The sequence below is a fragment of the Mastigoproctus giganteus genome, chromosome 8 (genome assembly GCF_048544385.1).
Source record: "Mastigoproctus giganteus isolate SK-2022 chromosome 8, ASM4854438v1, whole genome shotgun sequence".
Classification (NCBI taxonomy): domain Eukaryota; kingdom Metazoa; phylum Arthropoda; class Arachnida; order Uropygi; family Thelyphonidae; genus Mastigoproctus; species Mastigoproctus giganteus.
Window position 1 is genome coordinate 28,784,596 of NC_143582.1, and position 12,346 is coordinate 28,796,941.

The 12,346-nt window shown below is 37.9% G+C and overlaps 1 protein-coding gene across 4 annotated transcripts in view; it reads right to left on the reverse strand.

Moving 5' to 3' along the window:
• Dys (Dystrophin) overlaps positions 1-12,346 on the reverse strand; it is a 932,899-nt gene that overhangs the window by 531,698 nt on the left and 388,855 nt on the right. For all 4 annotated transcript variants that reach the window (XM_090379791.1, XM_090379790.1, XM_090379788.1 and 1 more), the window contains exon 26: positions 11,642-11,855. In XM_090379791.1, the coding sequence (XP_090235917.1) occupies positions 11,642-11,855 (214 nt within the window). The remainder of the gene's footprint in view (positions 1-11,641; positions 11,856-12,346) is intronic.

Genomic DNA, 12,346 nt, shown 5'->3' on the forward strand with positions numbered 1-12,346 from the left:
GCTGCTAATAAAATATTATCAAATTGATAACCCTTCTCATTATATTTATTTATCAAATCTATAAATAATTATCTAACACATGATATTTTACTAAAATTAATTAAAACCATGGCTTCACTCAATTAATACAACATACTTTTAATGCTTTTTCTTCTTAGAATAAGTGCAGAGGCAGCTAAAATCATGTGATATCAGATTATGGCATCTGTAAGTTACAAGTACTCTATGCAAAGACAAACTGTCCTTAACACACTGGGTGAACCCCGGTGGGCTGGAGCACAATGGAGGCTCATGTGTGTGTGTGTGGTATGGTTGTTTATTGGCGCATTAGCTGCTATGGCTATAGTGTGCCTATTCCTAAGAGTATTATAAAATAATCTAGTTTAAATTAGTTTCAGTTTTGAAGTCTATTATATAAGATGATACACTCCAATTTGTTTTAAAAAGCAGAAAAGTTCGTTAACATTTGCGTCCTCTCCAACGACATGGTATAATGTCAATGGTTCGCGACGATTCGCCAGATTTAGAAATATTGCAGCTCAATGTTGTTGTTGATACTGTGGACAGTCAATCAGAATGTGTTTGACTGTTAGATGTTCTAAGCAGTGTGGACACTGAGGAGGATCATCGCCCATTAGTAGATGGAGGTGAGTCAGATGGGTGTGTCCTATTCTCATTCGTGTGAGTACCACTTCTTCCCTCCGCACTGTCTGATTGCTGGAGTGCCAGAACTTTGGGTATTGTTTCAGCTGGAAAAGTTTGTTATTCCTTTGGTTATGCCATAATTCTGTCCACTGTGTAATGCATGCTGCTTGAATTAAGATATTATAATCGGGCGCTGGAATAGGGACAGAAGTTAGGTCTGAACTTGGACTTTTAGCAGATGTATCAGCCACTTCATTTCCTTTTATGCCTAAATGTGCTGGAATCCAGCAAAACTTCACCAGTTGTTGACGGTGATAAATCTGCAATAACAAACTCCTGATTTTCATTAAAATATGGTGATTCTTTTTGGTGATTAAAATATGGTGATGTATTCTGCATTGCTTTAATTGAGCTGAGAGAGTCAGTATAAACTATATATTTTGCAGATGGATGTAGAATCAAATTTTCTAGAGCTAACTGTATTGCATACAGTTCTGCCGAAAAGTTGCTATACCCAGGTGGAAGAGAAGCTGATATGATAGCAGAGGGAAACACTGCTGCTGCTCCAACTGCTGACAGAGATTTGGAACCATCCGTATATATCGGCAAGAAGTCAGCATAGGTTTGAATATGGCTAGCATGGAGTTGTTGCATAGTCACAGCCGGTAGACAATTTTTTCCCCATTGAAGAAAATAAGTATCACAGTTCAGTTGAGGAAAGGTAGTCCATGGTGGATGAGAGTAATTCTTTATCTGTTGCCTATTGTGGAGAGGAACATTCCAGTTCTGTGATATTTCAAGGAGCCGTAGGCCAGCTGGTTGGATTTTACTAGGTTTATTTCTGTAGAGATTAACCAGTGGTTGATTAAAAAGGTATGGCTGAACAGGATGCGAATAGCAAGTTTGTATTTTGGCTGCATATTTAAGTAATAACATTTTTCTACGAAGATGCAAAGGGGTCTCATGAGCTTCAATGTATAGGCTCTGAGTTGGAGATGTCCTGTATGCACCAATTGCAATCCGCAGTGCATTATGTTGAATAGGATCCAGCCAGCGTAGCACACTCCTTCGGGCAGAATCATAAACTGGAGCACCGTAAACGGGATCTAATCAGTGCTCTATACAGGGTGTTTCTGTTAAACGTTTCAGAACTTCTAAGAGGGGTAGGGTACATCCTGACAACTCGAAATCATATAGTAATGTGGGGTCGGAAATGCTTTCCTGAAGCGGTGTTGTACACAGAAGCACCATAAAGAAAAGAGACCATAAGTGAGAAATCGTTTTAATAATACATGAAAAGAAGCAAAAGGTATATGGATTAAAAGTAAGTGTTCGAAGTTTCTTCCACGGGCTACAATGCACGCCTCACATCTCCGACGCATGGACATCCGAACATTCTGGAATACTCCAGGCAGCGTGTCCATACACAGCAACCGGAGGATTATGCACCTCGTTTTGCTTTCGCACAGTGGTACCTTGGAAAATGTGCTACAAATCCCCTTTTTCCTGCTGAAGTGTTGTTTTCCGATGAGGCATCCTTCAGAAGGGAAGGAATTTTCAACACGCATAACGACCATATCTGGGGCGGTCGAGAACCCGCATGCAATACGACGTCGTGCAGCACAGATTCGATTTTCGGTCAATGTATGGGCCGGTATTATGGGAGATCACCTCATAGGACCTTACCTGTTACCGTGTCGTCTAACCGGACCTATCTACTTGATCTTTCTGCAGCAAGTATTGCCACAACTTTTGAGAGATGAACAGATTTCTGCATCGACGCAACACACAATGTGGTTCCAACAAGATGGAGCCCCTGCCCATTATAGCGGAGATGTTCGTAACTACCTGGATGTCACATTTGGTCAACAGTGGATCGGACGTGGTGGTCCCATGCGTTGGCCTGCTCGGTCACCCGACCTATCATGTCTTGATTTTTATTTCTGGGGTCATATGAAATCACTAGTTTATGACACCCATGTTGACAATGCTGAGGAGCTGGTTGCAAGAATCGCTGTAGCTGCCGAAGAAATTCGAAATTCGCCTGGAGTATTCCAGAATGTTTGGATGTCCATGCGTCGGAGATGTGAGGCGTGCATTGTAGCCCGTGGAAGAAACTTCGAACACTTACTTTAATCCATGTACCTTTTGCTTCTTTTCATGTATTATTAAAACGATTTCTCACTTACAGTCTCTTTTCTTTTTATGGTGCTTCTGTGTGCAACACCGCTTCAGGAAAGCATTTCTGACCCCACATTGCTATATGATTTCGAGTTGTCAGGATTTACCCTACCCCTCTTAGAAGTTCTGAAACGTTTAACTGAAACACCCTGTATAGGAGCAGCAAAGTTGTACGATCTGCTCCCCAAGAGAGGGCAGATAAAGCTCTTAGTATGTTGATCTTTTTAAGACAGGCAGTACATATTGATTTAACATGCTCAAAGAAATTGAGCTTACTGTCCAGGATTAGTCCCAAAAATTTCATATTGCTGGCAATCGGAATGGTGGAATTTGAAATCCGAAGTTCAGGATCTGGATGCAATTTGCGTTGACAGCAAAAGTGGATCGCAACTGTTTTCTGTTGGGAAAGACGATATCCATTGAGATCAGCCCACTTTTGAACTTTATTGAGGGACATCTGCAATTGCCTTTCGATAGATCTCATGTTCTGAGAATGGCAAGAAATAGCAAGATCATCAGCGTACAGGTAAGCCTCTACAGTATTTGGGAGTACTTTTGTAATGGAATCAATTCTAAGGGCAAACAATGTTGCACTCAAAACTGATCCTTGCGGTACTCCTTCCTGCGAGAATGTAGCAGAAAGGGAATTTTGATATCTCACCTGGAAAGATCGGCTCTTGAGGAAGTTCCTAATAAATATGGGTAGGTTGCCTCATAGACCAAGATTATATAGGTCACTGAGAATGCCATACCGCCAGGTAGTATCAAATGCCTTCTCTATATCAATGGAGACCATGACAAGGTCTCCATTGATATAGAGAAGTTTTTCACAAAGTTTCGTTTTTCACAAAGGCATTGCGAATTTCAGATTCCGCCTTGATCATCAGATCTAGGGATGACCTGTTTTTGCAAAAGCCATGTTGACAATTACTCAGTTGACAGCAAAAGTGATTCAATGATTCAAGTGAGTCGACTATGGATCATTTTTTCCAGAATTTTACCAAGGCAACTTGACAGAGATATTGGTCTGTAACTATTAGAATTGGAGGGATCTTTTCTAGGTTTCAAAAATGCCAAAACTGTAGCATGGTGCCAAGAGGTTGGACAAATATTTTCCAGGAAGATCCGGTTAAAAAAGATTAGAAGCAGTTGTAAGTTTTTTGTCATCGAGATGCTGCAGCATGACATAATATATGCCATCTGGCCCAGGGGCACTGTTTCGTGTTGTTCTGATGGCCTGTAAAAGTTCACAATATTGCAGAGGCTGATTATAGGGAAGTGATAGTGAGGTTCGAAAGTTGATAGGTCTCTGTTCGGTGGCGGTCTTAATTTTCTGGAATTTTGGAGTGTAATTTGATGCAGCCAATATTTGAGCAAAGGTTTTGCCCAAGGCATTGGCTATATCTAGAGGAGCAGAGAGTTCTTGCCCATTGCAGGAGAGAATTGGAGAAGGAACAGTTGGAAACTTACCAGACAGCTGCCTAATTTTTTCCCATATTAGTCTGGAGTCCGTGTTTCTATTGATAGTTGATGCGAACCTAGTCCAAGAATCTTTCTTGGCCTGCTTTTGAATGTAACGCGCCTTTGCCCTTAGTTTCTTGTAGCTAATTAGATTAGCTGTGGTTGGAGATCGACGGAATAAATTAAATGCTTTATTTTTTTTCCTTCTTTGCTTTTGTGCACTCTTCGTTCCACCAGTAGTTGAAATGCCGTCGGGACGGGGGATTTGATAATGGAGTTGAGTACTTAGCTGCAACTAAAAGACGGGATGTAATATAATCAGTAACTTCATCTATGGGCTGTAATTGAATAGTTTTTTTGTCAAGAGTGATTGCTGATTGAAATTTTGCCCAATTGGCTTTAGAGAATTTCCATTTCCTGCAGGGTTCATCTAATGGTGGTTGTGTAGTCAACAGATTACAAACAATTGGAAAATGGTCACTGCCCATGGGATCATCCAGAGTGGACCACAATGGAGGCTCATATGATTTTCACTATTGCACTCTGACCTTTAATACATTCCATTTTTTTTTATTATTGTTATTATTAGCCATATGGTGCGAGGAAGCCTGAGGCTTATGCTGCATCAGCCGAGAGAGAGAGAGAGAGAGAGAGAGAGAGAGAGAGAGAGAGAGAGAGAGAGAGAGAGAGAGAGAGAGAGAGAGAGAGAGAGAGAGAGAGAGAGAGAGTGTGTGTGTGTGTGTGTGTGTGTGTGTGTGTGTGTGTGTGTGTGTGTGTGTAAGGGAATCACCAAGAAAGAGAAGAATCGTGATATCCAGCTCAGGACCATGGGGTGTGTGCCAAGTCCATAGTCACCTGATGTGATCCCCTGTTGACTAATATCATCATCATCAGCCATTTTCAATCCACTGTAGGATGAAGGCCTCTCCAGCAACTTTCCAGTTTCTTCTGTTTTGAGCACTGGCCATCCATTTACTACCCAAAAACTCATGAATTTCATCTATCCATCTCCGCCTTTGTCTTCCAGGTTTTCTTCTAGCTCCTCTTGGGTACCATTCTGTTATTTTCTTAGTCCATCTGTCATCATGTCTTCGAGCTATGTGTCCTGCCCAAGACCATTTTAGTTCTTTAGTTTTGATAAGAATGTCCTTTACTTGAGTTTGCTGCCTAATCCATGTGTTTCTCTTCTTATCTAACAGTCTGATTCCCAGTATAATTCGTTCCATTCTTCGCTGTGTAGTTCTCAGCTTCTCTTCCATTCTTTTGGTAAGTGCCCAAGTTTCACTTCCATAAGTCATGGTGGGGAGTATACATTGGTTCATTATTTTATGTTTCAGACAAACTGGGATATTGCTCTTCAGTATGTGACTATATTTCCTGAATGCTATCCATCCAAAATTTATTCTTCTCTTGACTTCCAGCCATTTATCATTATTACAGCTAATAACTTGTCCCAGATAAGTATGACTCCACCTTTTCAATTACTGCTCCTTCAATCATTATTTCCCTTTCTGTGGCATACTTGTTCATCATTACTTTTGTTTTAGCCATATTCATCTTTAGTCCAAAGTCCTTACTAACTGTGCATAACTGATTAAGATTTTCCTCTAATTCTTTGGGATCGTGGCTTATAATCACAATGTCATCTGCAAATCGTAAATGGTTTAGGTACTCTCCGTTCACATTGACTCCTTTCTGCGACCAGTCTAATCTTCTGAAAGCTTCCTCAAGGGCAGCAGTAAACAGCTTCGGAGATATTGTCTCCTTGTCGAACTCCTTTCTCGATTTTAAATTTGCTACTGTCTTTGTCTAGTCTAATAAAGGAGGTAGCACTCTCATATATTTTCTTCAAAATCATAATATATGGGGTATCTATGCCTTGTCTTTCCAGTGCCCGAAACATTGCCCTTATGCTGTATGGAATCAAATGCCTTTTCATAATCCACAAATGCCAGGCATAATGGTGTTTTATATTCATTTGCTTTCTCCATTAGCTGTGATATTACGTGAAGGTGATCCATAGTTGAGAATCCTATCCTAAAGCCAGCTTGCTCTTTCGGTTGATTCTCATCAAGTATTCTTTCTAATCTGTTAGTAATGACCCTTGTGAACAACTTGTAGATGTGGGATAACAAGCTAATTGGTCTATAATTTCCAATTTCTGATTTATCTCCTTTCTTATGCAGCAAAACTATGATTGCATTATTCCACTGCTTAGGCGTCACACCTTTTCTAATGCACTTTGTGAAGAGCCTTGCCAGTTTTTGTGTTATGTCTCTTCCTCCCAATTTTAACAACTCTACAGTAACTTCATCTTCCCCCGGGGCTTTCCGATTCTTCATTTTCTTCAATGCATGTTCTACTTCACCAGGAAGAATATCGGGTATGTCGTATATGTTGCTACTTTGCAATCCATCTTCCCCACTGCTGGTATTATTCCCTCGCTCCTTTTATAATTCTCTATAGTAGTCTTCTGCTATTTGAATTATGCCTTCTCTGCTGTTTATAAGTACACCATCGCTATTCTTCAGTTTCAGTATCATTTGTCTTTCTGTATTACTGCTCATGGCTGCTGATTTAAATCCTTTGTTTTCCCTTAATGCTTGTTCTACTTTTCTTGTGTTAAATCTTCTTATGTCCTCTCTGAGTCTCTTTCTAATGGCTTTGCATAACTCAGTATACTCAATTTTCTCCCTGTCAGTGTTTTTCTTGCTCTTCATTTGTCGTCTTCGGTTCATCATGACAAGTGTTTCTTGACTAATTTTTTTCTTCTTTGGATTTCTTTTTCCCTATAGGTTTCTTAGGCTTTATCACTTTCAGAAAGTTGTAATATTCCTCGTCGATATCTTGGTCCTGAGTAGTCTGCAGAAGCTCAAACTTGTTCTTAAGTTCCAGTACAGTACATACTGCTTTTTCTCCTCCTCTGTTATCTCAAAGACCTTTGTATTATTTACTCGAGTCAGTTTTTTCCTTTCCTACATCTATATCAAGTGTACATCTTACCATTCTGTGATCACTTCCAACATTTACCTTATTCAGGATGGTAACATCATTCACAATATAGCTTCTGTTAGTGAGGATGAAGTCGATTTCATTAGTTGTTAATCCATTTGGACTCTTCCATGTCCACTTTCTGTTCACCCTTTTCTTGAAAAAAGGGTTCATTACTGACAGTTCTTGAGATTCTGCAAATTCCACAAGTCTTTCACCTCTTTTATTTCTTTCACCAATTCCAAAATTTCCTATAGTTCCTCTTTCTGTGCTGTTTTGCCTTTTTCCAACCTTAGCATTGAAGTCCCCCACAATAATAGTGTAGTGGGTTTTCTGCTCATCTAGAAGACTCTCAATTTCAGTGTACATTTCTTCAACCTCTTCATCATCATGGCTCGATGTTGGTGCATAAATCATTATAATCTTTAGCTTGTACGTCTTAGAAATCTTGAGTATTAGTCTTGACACCCTTGGTGATTTACTTTTGAATTCCAAAATGCTGTTTTTAAAATCTTTATGGACCAGAAACCCAACTCCACCTTCACTCCTTTCACTGTTTACATTGGTGTACAGCAGATTTCCGCTTGATAAACTTATAAGTGATTCATTTCTTCTTCTTGTTTCAGCCAAACCGATGATATTCCAATTCACATTTTCTAATTCCTTTTCCAGCTCTAATATCCTGTCTTCACCGATGAATGATCGTACGTTATAACAGGCCAAATTCAGTTTCCTTGCATGGCAGCCTGATCCGTACCCAGAGATTCTTAGCACCTTCTGCTTCCACTCTGATCCTCTCGCTGCCGTAAGAGGGAGTGAAAGCTGCTGGGGACTGAGGGCCATTTGTATTGTTGTGCTGTCATGTGCTGGAGGGTTTGGTCTTTTCCTCTTCACGCTGACCAGGCGTCTTGAAGAGAACCACTCTACACGTTCGTTGCCACCTAAGTGACGTAACAGGGCTTATCATCAAGAAGGTGTGCATGAGTGGATTTTAGGGAGGCAGGCCAACCGGACTTCTCCTAAATCTTCTGTAATAGAGAGATATTGGATCCATCAGTGTTTTAGGCTGAGTGTCTGATAACACACAGGATACCTGTTCTCCTCTAAGCCCCTTGTTAGTTGACTAATTTATACTAATATATCAACTAATATATTTCATATATTAGTTGACTAATATATGAAAACTAAATGCATAAAAATCATAATAACAAAAATATGGATCTTCCTTATCCACAGTAATATATGAGTCAAGTCATTTGGAAATGTTTTGTTTGCCTACATAGTAGTTGCATCAAAGCTGTTAGAGTTTGTTTGATAAAAGCAGCACCACCAAGTTTCCACTGCGGCTAGTGACTACCAGGCATATTGATACAAGGTAGTGTGACTGTGGCCACTGTGGTGTGATTATGACAAGCGCAACTTCTCAGTACAGTATATGGGGAAGGCGGTATATAAGTTTTACAGACACCACTGAGTTGTAGAATGTTAATCCTTTTAGCTTGTAATTTGTGTTAATTGGACCACCCATGAATTAACCCTTTAACCCAAGTTAAAGGGTTAAATTCATGGGTGTTAAAGGGATTAACATTCCAATTCAGTAGAATGTTAATCCCTTTAATTCATTACACAATTCACAATAAAGCTTTATCTTTATGATTGAAGCTATCACCATTTATTTATGTTAAATTTTGTTGAATAAATGAAAAAATATTTTGGTTTTTTAATTAAAAATTGTGATTTATATTTAAAATTCATTTAAAAATTAATTATCGATAATTACTCTAGTAATTTATAATCCCTCCACAACACACACACTTTTTCACAATATGGCCATAAATACTAGTATGAAGCTGCTACAAGTTTTCCCCGGTAAGAATTTTTCACCCAGTCTGCCTCTGACTCTGGTCAGTTTTATATTTTGTATTATCATAAAACCAGTTCTCAGAAGAAGAAGAAACCATTTACAGCCTTTACCCAAAACCAACAAACTCACTCAATACATTATTTTTAAAAAAATGTCTAGAACTTTTACATCCAAACAGGAACCGTAGTTCTTTTCCAAATAGTCCATAGTCCTTTTCTGCAAAATGTGAAAGAACAGTGGCCACTGTGTTTTAACTATTAACACAAAAGAGGCATCATATTCCATACTTTTGCATAATGAATATACACAAAGCCACATTTTCCATTAATATTAATGTAGGAAACTGAAATAGTCAGTTCCTACATGATATTCATGTTGGAAACTTACTATTTCAAATATAATTAAAACTTTTATTCTGCAGACATGGGCTATTGTCACATTAGCAATAAATCAGACTTATAAAAGTTTCATCACTATGATTAGTATTCTTTCACAACTTTATTCATATTTTCTTCCTGTGAGCTTGTATTGTTAATACTTTAAAAACCATGGTGATAGTCACAATATTAAGAAAAATGCACCCCAAAGATATAAAAAATAAGTCCAGTCCTTTACAATTTACTTTATGTTCAAGTATCTGCCTTATGAATATAATTAAAACAATGAGAACAATTTCAGTGCAACCATTAAGTAAAGGTAGATACTTGAACATAAAGTAAATTGTAAAATTTGCTTAAAAAAGCTCTATTATTCAACATCTATTCTACAGTTGTAGAATAGATGTGTTGAAGTTTGCCTTTAGCCAGTGGGTAGACTTCCATTGCTGGAACAGACTTCCATCTGTTGTTGTGGAAGTTGATAGTTTAAATAAATTTAAGGCTGAGCTAGACAAACATTTGGAGTGACCAGATGGGTGAAATGAGAAGGGTTTTTTTTTTTTTTTTTTGTCTGATGCTCTATTAGCTTGCTTTCTTGCATCATATGCCTCAACTAATGCTAATGCTAAGAAAAAGTTTCCTGTACAATTCTAGTACCACTAATCAACAATACAGTATCTTGATATGAAAACATTCATGTCGCTTCCAAGGGAAGCAACCATTCTACATAACAAGTATTTGTCGTGCAGTAACCAGAAAACTCAGACAGCTTCGCCAGTGTGAATGAGAAGAGCTGCATCATCCAGAACAAACCTGGCCATCATCTGACAGGATCCCATCAAAGAACATCTGTCTAGGACACAGTTATAATCCAATAAAAAGCAGTGCTGTATTAGATGCAACTGCCACACTAAATTCGAAAAGATGAGGTCTTGCATTGTTGTTATTTTTATTAGTGTTATTATTTATATGCCTTAGATGCCATTTGCATCTAAGGCATTAATGTGTCATGTATATTGTCTGTTCAAGAACAAATTGATTGAAATTGTCTAAAACCAAACCAAATTATTATATTAAGGTCACCTGGTAATTTCTTACATATACCCATATTTGTGTCTGTAAATTGCATGGGTTCTCTGGTTGATTTGCCTGTTTTGCTGGATGAAAAACCCCAGTTTCGGGGGGGGGGGGGCTTGCTATCTATGCCTGAGACAGACTAACTCAGCCACGAAGTGAAAAAAAGCCCATAAAAGTTCCTCGCATCATCAACGGGAAAGACCAGAATTTGAACCTTGGCCTTTTCCTTTGAAATTGTCCAGCGAAAAATTATCATTTGCATGTTGTGAGGCCTGAAATACCAAGAACTCCACATGATACTGCCTAACTATGACTCTGACTGAAGAGCCTTTCAGAATTTCAGACAGGAATCAATCTCTTAGACCAGTGCCACAAGTGGCAAAACCACTATACTGGCATGGAGGGCAGTAGTCTTGTGATGGGACAAATACCTTCATGGAGAAAAATGCAGAAAAATGATAAGTTGGAACTGGAATCTCTGTACTGAAAGATTATGTGCATGCCTGTGAATAAATACTATCCGTAGGAGTTGTATTAACTTACTTTCTGAGGGATCATCATATACCATCCTAAAACAACAGCTCCTAACTGGGGGTATGTATACACCTACAGGTACTTAAAAAGATTGAGGTTTATAAAACAAATGAGAAAAGGCTGCAGTTTTAACATTAACTTTATCATATTTCATTTTATTTAGTAATATTAGTTTCTTTATATATCATATAATTAATAGCATTAAAACAAAGTCTCCTGAAACCAGAACTAACTTCATGGACAACTCATTCAAGAAATAAGTAATTTTATTAATAAGTCAATATGACAATTTATGAATTGAGTTTGTAGTTAGTATGAATTTTCAAATCATATTAATTCATACTAACTACAAAGTATGAATTTTCAACTAAAAAGTTAGTAAAAAAAAAAAAAAAAAAATTTCAATTCATACTAACTACAAACAACAATTATACCATCATCCACTGCAAAAATAAGTAAAAAAAAAAAATCCGTTTTTTTAAATCATAAGCAATATTTTGATATAACTTACTCCTAAATTCAGCATATTTTGTTGTGGCTTGTTTGAAGGACTGAGCTGTATTCTGTACTTTTGTAGCTACCTCATCCCACCTTTCTTGCAATTTGGAAAATTCTTTTGCTAAGTCATCTAGAGAACTAGCACTGGCAGACTTGAGGAGCTTATTTACTATATCACAAAGATGAGTGTATTCAGATGTTTTTACATCCACACGTTCTCTTAATGTCTAAAATTGCAAAGTAAGAATATTTTAACTTTAGTTGTAAATCTTCATTTTACCTGTAATGGCATTTCAATATTAGTATAGAGATCGCTAAATTTACCAATACATATAAAAAGAAAACAAACTGTGAATGTCAGCCAAAATTCCCCAGGAACATCAAAGTACAATGCTGGAACATGAGGAGGAAAGTTAAGTAGCATTGCCCAAGTGTGTTTGATTTGATGCACTAAGAGATTTTAAAATAAGCCAATTCATCCTTGTATTTCTGAAATAAGGCTTGGAGATAGTAGAGGTTAGGGTGGTTATAATTAAAGTGCATTTCTCTGACCTACTGTAGGTGTTAAAACATGATCTACCAAGAGATGAAGTCTGAACGAGACAGTGTCAAAACGACACAAAAAAAAGCCACAAAAAAAAAAAAGAAAGAAAGGAGGTTCCAAAAAGTGGCATTATGGAGCACAGCACTTCATGTAGTGTACAAAGTAAATCTCATG